The sequence below is a fragment of the Trichoplusia ni genome, chromosome 5 (assembly GCF_003590095.1).
Source record: "Trichoplusia ni isolate ovarian cell line Hi5 chromosome 5, tn1, whole genome shotgun sequence".
Lineage (NCBI taxonomy): Eukaryota > Metazoa > Arthropoda > Insecta > Lepidoptera > Noctuidae > Trichoplusia > Trichoplusia ni.
This window is the reverse complement of record NC_039482.1, coordinates 1,134,471-1,151,359: the sequence shown is the minus strand read 5'-3', so window position 1 is coordinate 1,151,359 and position 16,889 is coordinate 1,134,471. Positions and strand designations below refer to the sequence as shown.

The 16,889-nt window shown below is 35.4% G+C and overlaps 1 protein-coding gene across 4 annotated transcripts in view; it reads left to right on the top strand.

The window, feature by feature from the left end:
* Positions 1-15,200, top strand: part of LOC113493967 (RING finger and SPRY domain-containing protein 1-like) — a 30,716-nt gene extending 15,516 nt beyond the window's left edge. The window contains exons 6-13 of one of the 4 annotated variants that reach the window (XR_003400621.1): positions 206-369; positions 956-1,051; positions 6,683-6,900; positions 7,478-7,619; positions 7,950-8,065; positions 8,445-8,569; positions 11,014-11,034; positions 12,404-15,200. Coding sequence is in view for 2 of the 4 variants with exons in the window: in XM_026872030.1 (XP_026727831.1) it covers positions 206-369; positions 956-1,051; positions 6,683-6,900; positions 7,478-7,619; positions 7,950-8,065; positions 8,445-8,532 (824 nt within the window). In the remaining 2 variants the exon portion in view is untranslated. Of the gene's footprint in view, positions 1-205; positions 370-955; positions 1,052-6,682; positions 6,901-7,477; positions 7,620-7,949; positions 8,066-8,444 lie in introns of all 4 variants that reach the window. The other 3 variants (XR_003400620.1, XM_026872030.1, XM_026872029.1) reach the window with 3 other exon arrangements.
* The last annotated feature ends 1,689 nt before the right edge of the window (positions 15,201-16,889 follow it).

Below are 16,889 nucleotides of genomic sequence, written 5' to 3'. Positions count from 1 at the left end.
CTAGTTGATATGTTAATACATATTTTTTCTGCATTTTTCTTCTTACATAGTTCGGAGTAATTGAGCGTTAATCACAAGTACTATAAAAAATGTAGAAATTGATCCAAAATTACCTATTTCAGAACTTTAACATCAAATTATCAATATGCCCATTTCTCGAAGGAGTTTTTTACATATTATATTTAAGAACCTGTATATTTTGCAGTTATTGTGAAGGACCGCCTGCTTGCATTCGAGACGGTTGATATGTCCAACATCAACGCTATTCTGAACACTCAAGACGCGAGCGAGTATCTGAAGATATCTGGCGACGGCCTGGAGGCCCGCTGTGACTCCTACTCCTTCGAGAGTGTTCGATGCACCTTTGAGGTAAGGGAATCACCGAAAGGAGGAAAAGTTGCTGAAAAAGGTCTACTGGTTTGCTAAATATGATCCTTAGTAAGCAACTTGATTTAAATAGCAATAAGTCCATCGCGGTAAAGCATAACCGAGGAAAATAGCCTATTGGATAAATAGGGATTGGCTAATCATAAAGAAGCGCGATCACGCCATCCACGTTTGTTTACAAATTTGATACAATAATCGACTACCAATCTTAGAAATATATAAAAGGGAACCACTTTTACCCCATCCGAATCTGGGTGACCCCATCATCACCATCATAAAGAGATCCTCCTTGTTTCGGATTGCACGTTGAATTGTGGGTCTCGGCTATTATTTTTACATCTTTGACTGTCGTTATGGGTAGTTTGAAACAAAAAGCCTGACAACCAGTCTCACTAAGGGGTATCGTCAATCGTGTAGGTAACTGGGTTCAGAAGGTGAGTTAGGCAGTCGCTCCTTGTAAATCACTGGTACTTAGCTGCATCCGATTAGACTGGAAGCTGACACTAACAAGTTGGGAAAAGGCTAGGATTTAGAAGAAGAAATCTTAATAAGCAGTGATACATTACAGGTGAGCGTCGGCTGCTGGTACTACGAGTGTACCATCATCACGGCTGGAGTGATGCAGATCGGCTGGGCAACGCGCGGAAGCCACTTCATGAATCACGTCAGTCATCTGTTCGGTTTGGTTCAAACTGTCCTAGCTGGGTGGTGCGGCGCGAGCAAAAATACCACTCTCATGAGACCGTTGCACTACGACCACTCTTACCTGAACTTGCCTTTGTAAAAGCGGGATGACATTACAGAAGTGTGGTACCTCTCGCTTCCACAATGGCTGGTCGGTTCTTAAAGCTCATAGTGAGCAAGCAGGATATAGAAGCTAGCAGTTATTATATAGCCGTCTGTAGTTCAAAGGGGATTAACTTGTCTTGAGACGAGCGCCAATACCACGTAAAATACTGGCTTAAAGCCCTGGATTTTCTTTTTTCTTGCGTTTAGAGTCACTAGTTATTTGTAATGTAACGTTTCTTAGGCGCCTGATTTGGGCCTAGTAGAAATTAGTTTATAATGAGTTTGATTTTTATCTTATCTTGAAGAATTACAACTATCTCATGTAACGTTTTGAGTATAAGTGGACCCGCTTCTTCAGTGAATATTATTCTTACTAAAGCCTATTTTTTGTGAGATATTCGTTTTCCGAAAGATCACTATTGTTATGAATGCAAATAAAAATTAAAAAAAGTTCAAGCAATACATATAGCGATTAGCAGCTCAGCGCTATTAAAATAAATGCTAAAGGTTATTCTTGCAGCCGAAAAATGCCAGTTTTACGTGATATGGGTTCGTCCTAATTAATACTCTCGTTTTTCTGTGCGTTAGAGCGAGGTCACAATACTAGTTTACCGATAGCTGTAGAATAGAGTTAGATGTGTTAGTAGAATTTAGAAGTGTAGAAAAATCGTTTTTAATAATAATAATATGTTTTCATTGCATAATTTCATTAACACATTAAACGCTTTACTCAAATAAAAATAAACAATATCTAAATATCTCAAATAAATGAAGTTAAAAATTTAGGTTAGGTAGTAAAAGTATATCAAATTCTACACTTTTTTGGATGCCAATGAAAAATCAAAGCAGTTTTTAATAAACTTGTAAGTTGCACCAATAACATTGTAATTGTATAACGTTATATAAAAAAAGTGTTAATGCATGGGCTGAACGATTTAAAACCAACTTATTCTTAGGTTCAGGAAAACTGAACAAATAAAAATAAGCAACATTCTAAAACCCGTCATAGTAACTAGAATTGTCATCTCGCTGTTTTCCTACTTGAACGATGTATAGAAACTCAGGTTTTTGTCGCAACAATAAAAATTTTACGATTTCACACGATGAGCTATAAATTAACGGCTAGTTTTCACTGCATCACTATAAACAAGTAAAGCTTGTAAGATATTATTTGCTAATGGCATAAGACACTTGCTAACAACGATCGCGCTTGTAAAATACTCTAGCGGCTAGAACGCGGTGTGACGGTACTCAGAAACACGCAAGAGATTATTAAATAACCTTGCTTCGCTAGAAAGCCGCGTCGAGCTGCCGAGCTAAGACATAGTACGCTGCATCTAACGCTTGTGTTTTAATCTACCTTTTGTAGGAATAATCATCATTATTAACAACTGATAAAGCAGCCCTTTCTTCAAAGTCTTGTCTAAACACAATACTAACAATGCTACGCCTGGTTTTCTAATGTGTTGGCAACAATCAAACTTGAATCGCGATTTAATACATTTTGGGTCAATCTATTATGGGGTAAATAAAACTTAAGTGTAATAGCTACTAATAGCTTTCTAATATCAAATGTTTTAGACCAACAATTATGGTAATATATCTTTCGATCTAATTTACTGAACTGTATTATATCCAACAATAAGAAGGTCATACATTATCCTTAAGATCAACAAATCTTACTAATTTGCCTTTGAATTGCCCGGAAGCACAAAGGCACAAGACAGAAATCCGCGTTCTTATAGAAAAACCGAAGCTTAAGGGTCCATCTTCATAGGCGATTGTCTCGCGACGTAATTTATTGTGAGAGATAAGTGCTATGGCAATTCTTCAAAGGGGGATTTTATGTCGACGCTAGGACGAGTTAGCGGAATATCTGGCAAGAATGGAGTTGTGGGCTCAAAACTCTGCCCCGCCTGAGGAATCACCTCCCCGAGGTCGTACCGCGACTCGCGCTCGGAACCTCGCGGCTCGTAGTCGAACCACTTCGCGGAGCCGTAGTAAGGCGGCGCGGCGACGGAACGAACGCCTGGCCGCAGAGGCCGAGGCTGAAGCGGCGGCCGCGGCCGCCGCCGCAGCTGCAGCCGCAGCCGCGGAAGCTGCGGAAGCCGCCCAAGCCGCCGAAGCCGCAGCCATCGAGAACGCCACGGCAGCTGAGCCAGAGTCACCCCGACATGTCACTGCATTACAATTACTGGGCAAGGTACCACTGCTAACGGGTACCTAAGGAAGATAACTTGACGATAGTGTGACCTTATCGTCGCGAGACACCCGCGTGGAGATCCTCCCTACCATTAGAGTCAATGACACGCTTTCTTCACTCACTATCTATTTAACTTGACGTTAAAAGTAAAACCCATTTCATTTCCTCGCTTTGGAATAAAATTTTCTTGGATCACGTGTCATTAGCACTTTATTGGTTAAGGCATTTAGGACCCACGCACACACTGTGGTCTGGATTTCTGCGTACCGCCCTTCGTCTGGACGCGGACTGACACCACCCAAATCCATTATATCAAAATTTATACACATGAAAGTGAGTTTGATAGCGTAGCTTCGATTGGCAAATGTACGATGCAAAATTATTAAGAACAATTTTATGGATATAAAATTGAACCCAAAACGGTCATGGAAACCCTAAAATATTTGGACGAATAAGGATTGGATGTTGTCAGCGCCCTTAAATATAAGATCAATTTAATCATTTGCATATTTCCTGCTGCCTATAAATATTTACGCCTCATCTTTTGTAATATAAGCTTGTGACGTGACATTTAAGCGGCATAATCAGCCTGCGCCTTAGAGGACATATGTAAAGTTGGCAGAAAATGTGTTTATGATAATGAAGCGGTGTTTTTCAAAAGCCGCTTCCATCAAATTAGCAATCAAAATGTCTGATTTTATTGCAAATTGAGTGCAAACTTGAATGATAATATTTGTCGCTTAAAATTGTCTGAAGCATTGAAAAACACTGCGTTAGAAAACTGACTGCTCCTAGTTTAGCCAATAGTGTCAGTAAACAATCAGTTTAATAGATTTCAAATTCGAAAGCTTGCAAATCACTAGTGAGCATACGTTTTCTCATAAATCAATAACTGCACTCACAGAAATTAAAAATCGCACTCGATTCATAAGCACTTTCAGTACAAAAGTCATGAAACTTTTCGACCTTATAATAGGGGTTCAAATATGCATTCGTTATACAAATTCGCTAAGTTTCAGAGGTGTAATCTTGTGGAAGAATTTTAATACGTCAAGTAGTTTTCAGGATATCAAATTATGAAGCGAGTTTAAGCAAACGGCTCTCAATACCCGAACCTTGCGTTGTTAAGAATTCTGTCCTAACTTTTGATAAATACCTTATGATAATAAAAAGTCTAATCCAAACAATGGAAAATCACGAATTCTACCAAATGTAAAAAATAACGAGCCCTAGGAAAGTGTTTTTCTCTAATTTCTTTGGATTTTAAAACAATTATTTTTTTGCAGAACTTCAGAAAATGACTATTTGTTATTGTCTCATTTTCACTTACCACTTTTGGTCACTTAGATTAACACAGTCCCCCGAATTTTATAATATTAGCTCATATTAAGTTTGTTACTATAATCTATTTTGGACAGATTCTTTTTAATCCTTCAACCACCATTGAATTAATATTTACACAACTGGAAGTGATGAAACAAAACACTGCACGAGTGAACTACAGCTTCTTAAGCGAGCCACTTGCGTTTAATTGGAGGCTAGTAAAACTACGTCATACGCACTCACATAAACTTTAGAACGAATTCGTTAAAGTTGTCCTCTAAAAATTAACTATGTCAAAATCAATAGCAAAATTCTAGAACAAAAATATCATATTTTAACCCTTATCCCATTAAAACTCATTACTTGTAAGGGACTAAACAAATTTTTATGGAGCTGCCTCTTCTTATCCTACGCAAGATGAAAGGTACTGTAAGTAACATATATTATGTGGAGGTAAATAAATGTTTTAGGAATTAAATTATGCATGATCATAATAAACAGTGTTATTAGTGGGGATAAGTGGAGAAATGTGTGGGACTGAACAAAGGCGACATCTGTCGCAACTTCTTCAACGACAAATAAGATAATAAATTGAAAAGGTGCGGTTGATTTGTTAAATGTTTGGTGTGAAAGGTGCAAAGATTTGATTGCAGTAAGAAAATAGGATATCCATGTATGGAAACTGTTTTAGGATACGTGTAAACGTATTCGCACCTTTTTTCGAATGCCCAAGTCATACATTTTAAGTATTAATAACACTGTTTTCCAAATTAAAATAAATTCAACAATCTGTATTGTGTGGATGTTACAATAAACCTGGACATATTTTTGAGGAGATATAGGTAGCGTTTCAAAGTACCTTATTGATTATTTTATATAGCTTTGGACGTTAATGTTATTGTTCGACGTATAACTGTATTTTTTTCGACCCCGCTCCATTCCAGTCCCCGAATTGTTGTATTATTTTGATCTTTATCTTCACATAAAACCCTGTACACAGTTCTCTTAACACCTACTCATTTGAATGATCATCTATCGTTTTTTTTATATAATATCAATGTCATATTACGTCTCATCATTACAGCCACCAATGATTTATATTAATTAATTAATTCAACTTCATTCAGTCACACCAGGTATCCAGTTATCCACGTAGGCATTCTAATGTCAATTTAGATGCATGAAATCATATATTTTCCACAATTTCATATTATCAGGCTTTTAAATTAGTAACCTTTAGTTAAGAGATCGGCAAACATGTTTAAGGCTGCTATTTTTGTAACTTAAGTTTATTATTCTTGTAGGCAGTTGTAGGTTGTTACTTTTTTAATAATTATATTGTACTATTTTGCGCACGCTTGCTGAACTATTTAAAAATTGGGACATCAAATTATACAGATTGGATGATACTTGGAAACATATGTCTTCACAAAAATGTAGAAGGTTTTCTTATGACGACTCAATGTTTAATATTCTTTTTGTTACACTTTTGTCACTGATTTTAGAATATGTATTAATCGTGTTTTTGTAGAACAATTTTATTATCCAATCAGTATATTTTCTTACAGTAAATCATAAACTTATCAAATTTTGTATAAAATGGTTGCATGAATAACATTCTTACTTTATTTGTAAAATTATGTAGGGTTTTGTATATAGATCTATCGCCTATTTGTGTACTATTGAGACGAGATGTAAGCTGTGGCAATGGCTTTATTCTTTTGAGTTGGTAAAACTTAATATACATTGTAAACTACAAAATAATTTAAAAGGTATATTTTATTATTGGTCTGCTGTCCTTACTTTTTGGATGTGCTAAGATGTGCTTGTTTTCTAGTTACTTTGGATCTGCTCGAATTATTAATAATAAACAAAAAGAGAAAATATGTCCTCGTCTGATAATTATGTTGTAAATTTACATTGATGTAAAATCTCATTATGCCAAGGTCCTAAAGTGTTCAATTTGTTTTTTAAACACAGGAAGGGTATGGTATAGGGGATGATCTGTATTCCCTGTCGTACGACGGATGCCGCAAGTTGATCTGGCACGAGGCCAAGCCGTCGCCGCTGCACAACGTGACGCAGTGGCAGTCGGGCGATGTCGTCGGCTGCCTGATCGACATGGACATGGGCGAAGCCGTGTTCTATCTGAACGGCGAGCATGTCCGCACTTGCACCGAGCTGTTCGAGACCACCCGGTAATCCCTGCTAATATTATAAATACGAAAGTAACTCTGTCTGTCTGTTATGATTTCACGTCTAAACCACTGAACAGATTTTAATGATATTGGATACAGAGATAGAGTTGACCTTGAGAAAGAACAGGATAGTTTTTATCCCGGACTTTTGAAGAGTTCTCTTGGAAACGCGATATAAACGACCTCGAAGCGGGCGAAAAGCTACTTATGAATACATTAAATGTCATCTCTATTGGAGTTTATAGTAGCAACGATAGTCTCATTAGCCACATCAGCTGTATTTTCTCTGTGCCTTCTTAAGAATATCATAAAATTCTTATCAATCTCCCATTGCCACCAGTTGCTTTTGATCCGTTCATTCCTGAATGTGATAAAACAGTCAGGTTTCCTATATGTATTTTACCACAAGTTGCTGGTTTCCTTATAAATCTTTATGAACACATTTAGCACTTTCTAAAATTGCGTTCCACGCAAAGTAATGATACAAATTCTCAATGAATTGCTCATCAATATTAAATAGCTGAATAGCTTCAATTATCTATAATTTGTATGTAAAACTACGATTATTGCTTTACAGTCAAGGATTCTTTGCTGCGGCATCTTTCATGGCGTTCCAACAATGCCGCTTCAACTTCGGCAGCGAGCCGTTCCAGTACCCGCCGGATCGCGCTTTCAACAACTTCAATGATTGCGGTTTCCTCTCTGAGGATGAGAAGAAGGTACGAAAAAGGAATATTTATAAATTTTATGTAAAGCAACTTTCATTTAGTCGGTGGTACGGAATAAAGGTGTATAAACTCAAGACATATCGCAGGCCATCTTAATCTAATTTTAGTCAATCTTTATTTAATTTGTAGGAGAGCTGCTATAACATTTTTAGATTCGTCAAAGAAAATCTTCGAACATGTTTAAAAAATAGTATGTCAGATTTACAAATAATAAAAATAGCATTACATTTGCCATGCACAAATGCTCAATTTGTGACATCCTGTATTCCCTATCTTTACCACTACCTTATCCGATCCTACTAAATATCTCCGTCCTTCTAGGTGGTCCCGCGCCGCTTCTACCTGGAGAAGCTGAGGAACTCCAGCATCAAGGAGAACTGCTGCACCGTGTGCTTCGATAACGAATCCTGCTGCGTGCTGGAGCCATGCATGCACTCGTAAGATATTCTCATACCTAATATATTAACAGGCGAGGAGATGTATATAAACTGGTCTGAAGTAGAAGCAACTTCCTAAGTTCTGTTGCAACGATTGTAAAATTTGTTACTTAGCACCCGAACTTAGGCTATTACAGCGTTTAACGATAGTACCTACTTCATTTTGATATTCTTCGTTTTGTTTGACTGAAATTAAGAGTTAATTCCTGTTCTTGGGAAGTGTTTAATTACTGCTCCTATTTCTCATGGCGTTCTACATATCCTAGGTTATCTTATCAAGACAGATTTTTTAAAATCGGACGCATGTTTCCTGAGAATACCGCCTTGAAACTAGCAAAAAATCAATTCAGCTTTATAATAAGATTATTATGAATTCCAGTGGCTTTTGCTCGCTGTGCACCGCTCAGCTGAAGGAGTGCCCGCTGTGCCGCGCCCTGATCATGAACATCCGTGTGGTGCCCGCGTGACAGGCGGCCGCGTCGGCCGGGTCTGACGCAGAGGACGGTGAGCCAACAAACCCGACCGACCAGTCGCCGCAAACAGCGACCGACACTTAAAGCCTATACGCGCCCATTACTATGTGAAAATACTTATAAAACAAACTCCTTCGTTACCCAAATCCAAAAGTCATTATTCTAAGTGTTAAAGTTGATCAAATTGTTCAAATGTACTATGACAAGTCTTAGTAGACTGTCACATACATTTAAACAATTTCACCGGCTTTAACCCCTGTAAAAAGACAGGTTTTTTTGGGGTGGACTCTAAAGAAGTGTTAGTTTTTCATAATTTGTTATGAAACAGGTATGCGTACTTAGCGTGCAGGCAGATGCTTGAATGGTTGACCATGTAAGGGGTCTCGGTATTAGTCTCATGTAGGTTATACAATTTTTCTGGAAAGTGGTGTTGACCCGATACGTCGATACGTTGAAGTCATTTCTAAGATCTTTAATAAGTAAACGAATAATTCGGCAAAATGTGTTACCCAAAAACTTTCAGGAATGTATTAAATTTAATGTAATTTCAAAATTAAATAAGTTTCCCACTCGACAATAAATTTAGCCGATGCATTCTTACTGCCGGATAAAATTATTAGTTATTCAAGATCCCATGGCTTCAGCAGTATTTCGTAGCAGCAAACTTTCGGGAAGTAAGACGCCAAGCCTAGATCCTCAGAAAATCAAAGTAAATGAATGGACGTTTCGAGTCATTCCCGTTTCGTGACATACTATAAACATACAACGCATAAAATTAAATACAGTATTCCCCGTTGAATTTCTAAATATTTAAAATAGTCATGGACTAGGGTAGGGTATGCCTTGGTGCGTCCGCACCTTGCCGATGCCACTCATTTATGCCAAATTTATAGCGATTTACTCGCCTATGTAAGTTACATTTTAGGTTAACATGTCGAGGCTATCGGGACATCTTTGCCTCGGCTTGTAGCATAAGAAACGATAGACAAGCGTCGAGTATATTGCCTAATAACGACGTTAAATGTGACCTATCGCGCAACTGTGTAAATTCTTAAAAACTGACCATCTTCTCTTAAAGGTTACACTTAAGTACTTATCCATGCTGACACTTTGTCAAAGTCTTTAGAAGTGTTAAATATACGTTGTCTCAAGGTTTAGACTAGTAGTTTTAAAGCACTAGAGTCGATTCTTTAATAATAGTGAAATGTGACAGGTTTAGTATATGAAGCCGTTAATATATGGTTTTAAAAATACTACTTTCGCTAAGTATCCCCGATGGTAATGTCCTAATATAGAAAATTCGACTTTAAATCTATATATGTTTAGAATTTAGAGAAATCGATAATCCCAGCAGAAACATCCGCTAAAAATACTTGAATATATCAAATTAAATATTAACACTTAGATGTATTATTAAATTACATAACATATTAACTATTGTTTCTACAATGCTCAATCACTAGTGTTGACCACTACCTCTATTTTCGAAAATCTCATAAATAATAAAGGACTCTCAATACAATATTAGGTCTAGATTTAGGTTACTAAAACAAATATCGTAGCTAAAATTCAACAAGACTGACCTCGAAGTCAAAATGGACTATTTTCTTAAATTTTCACTACACTTCATATATTCTTGTACTCTTATAACTTTGCTAGTTTTGATAAGATACGGCCGCGGCATTTGTAAAACCAACTAATTTCAACAAATTCCAGTCAGTTACCATTTTATTTTATTAGTTTAGCAACACAAAAAATAGTAAATTTATTTTAAAGACACATAACAAATAGCAAAAAACACCGTCGAGATGAGACCAAAATTTCCAGATAAAAAACGAAATGTCTTGCTAAAACATATTTCAAACTGGACAGTAAGTTTTAAGATCAATTTTTCTCGGCCCCGAAGTGCCCTGGCACGATACCATTCAGCTAGGAGTTATCACAGTTGGATTACAAACCGTTTAGACCCAAAAAATAATAAAAAAATCGATTTAAAATTATATCTAGTTACACCAGTCTATAATTACCAATGCACAGGCCTCTCCCTTAAAAGTGTTTAATTTTTCTATTGACTAAGTTTACATACATTATGGAATAATATATATTTTTTATTGTTTATACACAATTTTATTAATTGACAACTTATATTCTATAAGGGCCTATTGAGACGATGCGAGAAATATCGTGCAAGTTGTATTACCTTGCTGGCGATCATATATCTCGTTAGATACCCGAGTTGCGCGCCTGCACAATATATTGCAACTTGCATGGTACTTTCGCATCGTCTGAATGGGCCCTTAGTCAAGTGTTGTCTTAGGCTCGTTCAAAATTCTGTCTTGATTATGATTATTTCTGGAACAGTAAATATAAAAGCCCACTTAGCTCTAGCCTTATATTTCGCCTCTATTAGGTTATATACTCGATGAAAAACGAAGTCAAAACAATTTATTTATACTATTTTTTTAATTTTTCTAGCCCTTGACGAGGCGTAAATATGTAAGTCATACATACGTATTATAATATCCATATCTATTGTATACGTACATAGATAAATATATGTGTTATTCTCAGCGCAATTTTCCTCAGTAATCTTAATTATACGCCACGCTTACTATACTGATTTACTCAAAGACCGTCGAAAGTTTTAATACACTATTACCGAAATCAATTAATACGTAATTAGTCTACACATTAACAGGCTTTGTATATCACACAACACTGAATCGTAAATGTGTCAAAAAAGTATAGATAACTAAAGAAAATTGTGCTTAACGAGTTGTAGAACTTTTCCTTTGGTATAAAAACTACTGATGTATTTACAACTCTTGATGTCTATCGATAGTTTGCGCATGTATGTATCACTCCTTGCCTGGCTGGCCCCTAACTGTGGTGTATGTCTATAACAGTTTATTTATAAACACCTGTTTCCAATCCATCGTTTAGTTTAGGTTATATTGTTTTTCGAGTATTTTAATTGTGTTCAGATTCCTAAGTCACAGTGTATGTGTATCCACAACTCTTGCTAACAGGGTTTCCTACTTGATAGTTTATTGTGAATGTTGTTTGTATGATACGATGGCGGGAAAATATTTCGAAACCCTTTACAAGCGTTTTACAATCTTAGACTGATATTAGCAGCACAACTTTTTATTTTGAGTTAGGTTTACGAGTTTTAATAATATATTGTATTTGTACTTCTCTTATCATTGGTAAGTGTTTACATTAAAAGTTTTGAACAGTATTGTTTAAGTATTTTGGTAAATTATGTACACATTGAGTCATTGTTATAATTAAGGCTGCCATTAAAAACTAAATCTCTTAAACACGTAAGAAGTATGAGTGTGTCTTTTTGGCAGGATCTATTTTTTCTTTCTTTCAAATTATTTCGATCTGATTGCTTGGAGTTGCCATATACATGGTTTATTGTATATTATAGCAACGAAGTGTAGGGTCCTACTAAGCTCAATTATGTACTTTAATTTCATAACATGAACATGTCAAGTTACACTCAATCGAGTATTTTGGCATTATACAGTCCCAGAAGCGCTAGTCATTTCAAAGCTATTAAAAGGAGCTATAATGATTCCTCAATTCCAATTCAATTTTACAACGTAATAGAGCATAAGAATCCTTTTAAAATGGCGTGTAAACTTTGCAACACAGTACACATGATCATAAAACGCAGAAGATAAAATACTCATTTAACTTTTCGTGATATTTTCTCGCCATCCCTTGCCCACAGATGTTGCCTTTGCAAATATCCTCCTGTCAATCTACCCTACAGTCGTAGAATTTAAGCTTGACGCATATGTTGCATGTGTGTGTTGTCAGTTGAATTATACTAATATTTCATTAATGTTCATAGGAAATGATCCCCATACTAACGACTCCGGCAATGATTGGAAATGATGTTTTAGGACAAGCTGCGACTATATTCTCCAGCTTTCAGACATAAATTCTCAGTGTTGTGTATTACAATTGTTATAATAGTTACTGTAGCCAGCCGGGAGAAGAAAAAACTGTAGACTACTGAATTAATCTCAGACCAGTCTCCTGTCACCTTTGAAATGTATAACACCTGTATCTCCTGCGCTGGTGTTTTCGACATAGGTATTATTGATGTCAACATTCCTTCAGATACGATCTATGTGTTACCTTTAGCATAGAATCAGTGAATTTCACGGTTGCCAAGATATTTGTGTCTATTATATTCAGTAGCAGTAGTGATTATCCGTGAGCTATAACGCCACGACTTATATTACATTCAATCTATATGTACTAGCGTAAATGTTAATTTTGAATGCTGATGATCAGAATTATAACCGAGGGCTGAAAAAAGGAGGAAGGACTTTAAATTATCTAAGTGTTAGTAGATAACTATTATGTAATAGGTCCATTTACTTTGTGTTAGGGTGAGGCCCTTCATAGTTTAAAATTCTTATTCTAGATAATTGAAACCCTTTACGGTATTGTTCGAATTTTACGAGTATGGTGCGAAAAAAATAGTGAGAAATCGAATTTAGAAATTAAGAAAACAATTTTGGAATCATCTATGACTGGTCTTACCGTGAAAGCGAATTGTTCCCGACTCTATGATCTATTGTTTGTTTATGTTTTAGGATAGACGAGTATTTATTTTAGAAGTTATATTATGTTAAGATGCTGGTAAAACCTGTACGAGGAGGGATATATTTTAGATTGTAGAAAAACAAAACAACTTACATTATCTTCTGTGAAGAATTTGTAGCATTTCGTTTGTCGTTACTATTATTTGCACATATGACCTATTTTTTTATTTTAACTTTATACTCCGATTTACACTCTAATTCATATACTCTTAAAATTATAAACGTAAACGTATTTAAACTTGATAATTATAGTAATTGGTATTAACATATTATTGTGGAATAAACTTAATAGATGTTGTCACTTTCATGTTATAACTCGTCTATTATCACTATCATTGCATTTAAATATCGAAGGCCGGTGATATGTATCTTTAAAATATATAAATACGTATAATAATTGCTTTAAATAATAACATCTAAGGTTTCGTCAGTCACTGACGGTAACATGAGTCCAGTACTTGAATTAATGATATTTAGATAGTGAGTTTAAAAACGCACAGTTGTTTTTACGTGCAAATGTCATACGTCGAAAGGTGCACTACTTCTATAAATAGATTTAGATGTTACCCGAGTTACGCACAAGCTGTAACAGCCATTTACCAGTCTGGCCTTTGTGATGACCGTTATACAAGGTCGATGGTCTTATAATGTACTAGATATGTTAACGTAATTATTGTGAAACTTAATTATTTTAACGTAGGAATTGTATTATAGCCTCCTTTGTGCCATTCGCGATTGTCTCGCGGTGTAGTGACTTAAAAACTATATATCTAGTGCAGTGCTTTTTGTTTTAATGATAAAAAAGTCAAAAGTAGTTAAAAAATAACTTTAAATACTCTGAGAATTGTTCTCTGAGCCCGTCTAAAAAGTACTGATAATACTTCATTTCGTCCAGTCTGCTATTACTTATTTTATACAGGTTCGAAACAAGAAATTATAATAATTATACAACTGTCTTTACATTGTTACTTAATTTTAAACTTAAAAATGACGCCCTTATTGAGAAATTCAACTCCATCCAGTATTATTTTTCTATCATTACTCAAAAATAAAATATTCGATACTGCCAAAAAAAAAAACAATAAAATCTATTTTTTATTTATTTATTTAATATAATCATTGTACATAAATGCAAAACAAATATTCTTATGGTAAACCTAGTCACAAACTACTTAAAATTCAGAATAAAGAGTTAGATGGTATATTCGGTAAAACTTATGATAAATATATTTAAACACTTAGCACTTACCCCTTCACACCAAATGCGCACAGAGGAGTCTGAGATAAATATGTATTGTTTAAGTTAGTACTGCCAATGTCAAAACAAAAAAAATACGCCTTATCGCCTAATCAAATGTTGAGCCAAGTAAAATTTTACTGTCACCAAGATCACTGCCAGTAATAACACAAATTGTTAACCAGCTACAGCCCAGGTACCTTTTACACCGTTTAGGTAATATAATATTATATGAATTATGGCTAATACTGAATCAGATCCATTATAGAATTAACGTATTAGTGAATGTTTAAGGCTGGAGCGCAGAATGCGCATTAGTATATATAACATTGATAGGCGTTGATAAGATTAAAATATATAAATATATACGTATTTATAGTAAAAACTAGTGAGACATTGTAATTTAAATGTAATGGCACTTCAGGGAGAACTATTTTCTTACCTATTTAGCGTTCTAGCACTAAGACTTCTCTCAGCTGATGAAACATGACCCCTGCGTGCTTAATATTGTTTCTTAGTATATGTATGTTGCATTTAAAACATGTGTACTACACATCGGTTTATATAATTATAATTGTTAACAACGATTTAACACCGGCCTCATTTTACCTCATTATACGGTAGTACTTGTCTGTTTAATGTACCTTACTTAGATGTTAGTAATGTACGGTTTATCTATTATATTATATTATTCTTAAATGTACTTACTATGTGGTTATTTATGCATCTCGCTAGTATCGAGTGCGATGGATTGTAACATTCAATGTTTAAGTCACAAATAAAGTTTACAAAACGTATTCGTGTTTTATTTACCTAGCTGATAATAAGGAAATCATTTTTTTTCACACAAAAACAACGAATGGATTTTAACGATATTGGTTATAGAGTTAGTTGATAACCTGAATTATCCCAGTGGCTTTCCACTGGGACTTTTATCCTAATTTTATGTCCCCGTCTGATCATTTACGAGGTGCAGCGGGCGGAGCTCCTGGCAACAGCTGTTGGGTCCTTTTTGTAAGATTTGCTGTTATAGAAGATAAAGAAAGGTAGTGATAAGCTGCTTGTAAGAGTTGTAAGTTCGTTACGAAATGACTTTTATAGGCTGTAGAAGTTATCTTGGATGGTTCAGGAAGTCATATTTGGAAATTAATAATTTACTAGTAAAATTTCACAATTTTAGCCTGAGAAAAACGCCTGAGTAACATTTTGGGATAGTTACCTTTTGCCGTCCCTCGTCCTTGTAGGACGCACGTCTTTCATGAGTGTCGTCGTGATTAAGACCTCTCCACTGTTACGACTGATACTATGATAGCAGACTCGTCAAATTATACCTACTAGCACAGAATGGTACTGCATCGAAACCTCAACCTGAAAAGTTACCGCAATTTCCCTTGCGTCAGCAACATAATGCGCAAATTCTTTCTGATATAAGTAATACGAAGACCATTACACATCTACCGACAAATGTTCTATCATCGTTGGTACTTTAGTTGGTAAGCGCGCAACTAAACGTGTATTACGCGGACCAACTCGTTTTCATTAGTCAATTAACAATCAGAATCATCTGTTTGGTATCTAATTCATTTGTTACCTGCTTAAGAAGGCTAATAATCTAGGTGTAACCACTCAATACCCACGCAAAAAGTGGTTTGTGATATGTAAGATAAGTATATACCGGTATGCGTGAGTGTCTGTACCACCGTAGCTCCTAAACGGGAAAACCGATTTGGTACGGTATTTTTTGTGGAGGGCTTTAAAAACTTTACTGCTATTGCTACTTGCTTCAATAGAATCTGACGCTTTTGTTTTCTGCGCTAATTTATAAAGCGTTTAGGTCAATGCTTGTCATGTGCTTAATCTTCTCAATGCACTTTATTAAATTAATCTTAATACAGTAATTAAATTTATTCTATTGTAAACCACTCAGATACGATCAATATTTAAAAAAAATTACAAACGAGTATCCAGATATCTAAGACATAAAAAATATTTTCATTTAGCTGTAAATTACTGAAACCAGTGTAACCTTACACTTAGTTGCCAGGTATCCAGCTTGGTTAATAAATAAGCTACTCTGCAAGGACAGTTTGAAAGCATTCTATTTATTAAGATACTAGCGACGACCTAATTGACCTACTTTAGAAGCCAAGTGCATAGCTTTTGGTTAGACAGGCTGAGATTTATTTCGCACTGTTATGAGATTTGCACTCCGTACTATAGGGGAACAGAGTTTGTAAGCGTGATTTACAATCTAAAGATAATTAAATCGAGAAATTTGTATTGAGTCCGTACACATAAATAAAAGCCCTAAGGTTGCGTCAATCTTAAGCTGTTAAGACTTTAATAAAACCTACATCTAACTATTTGTCTAGAATGTAAATTCAGACGACGTGAGCAGTCTATTTGACATCTCATTGCAAAACTTTCAGGATGTATGCTATCTTATAATAGTTCAGGACGCTGAGTAGGTATAAAATAATAAATAA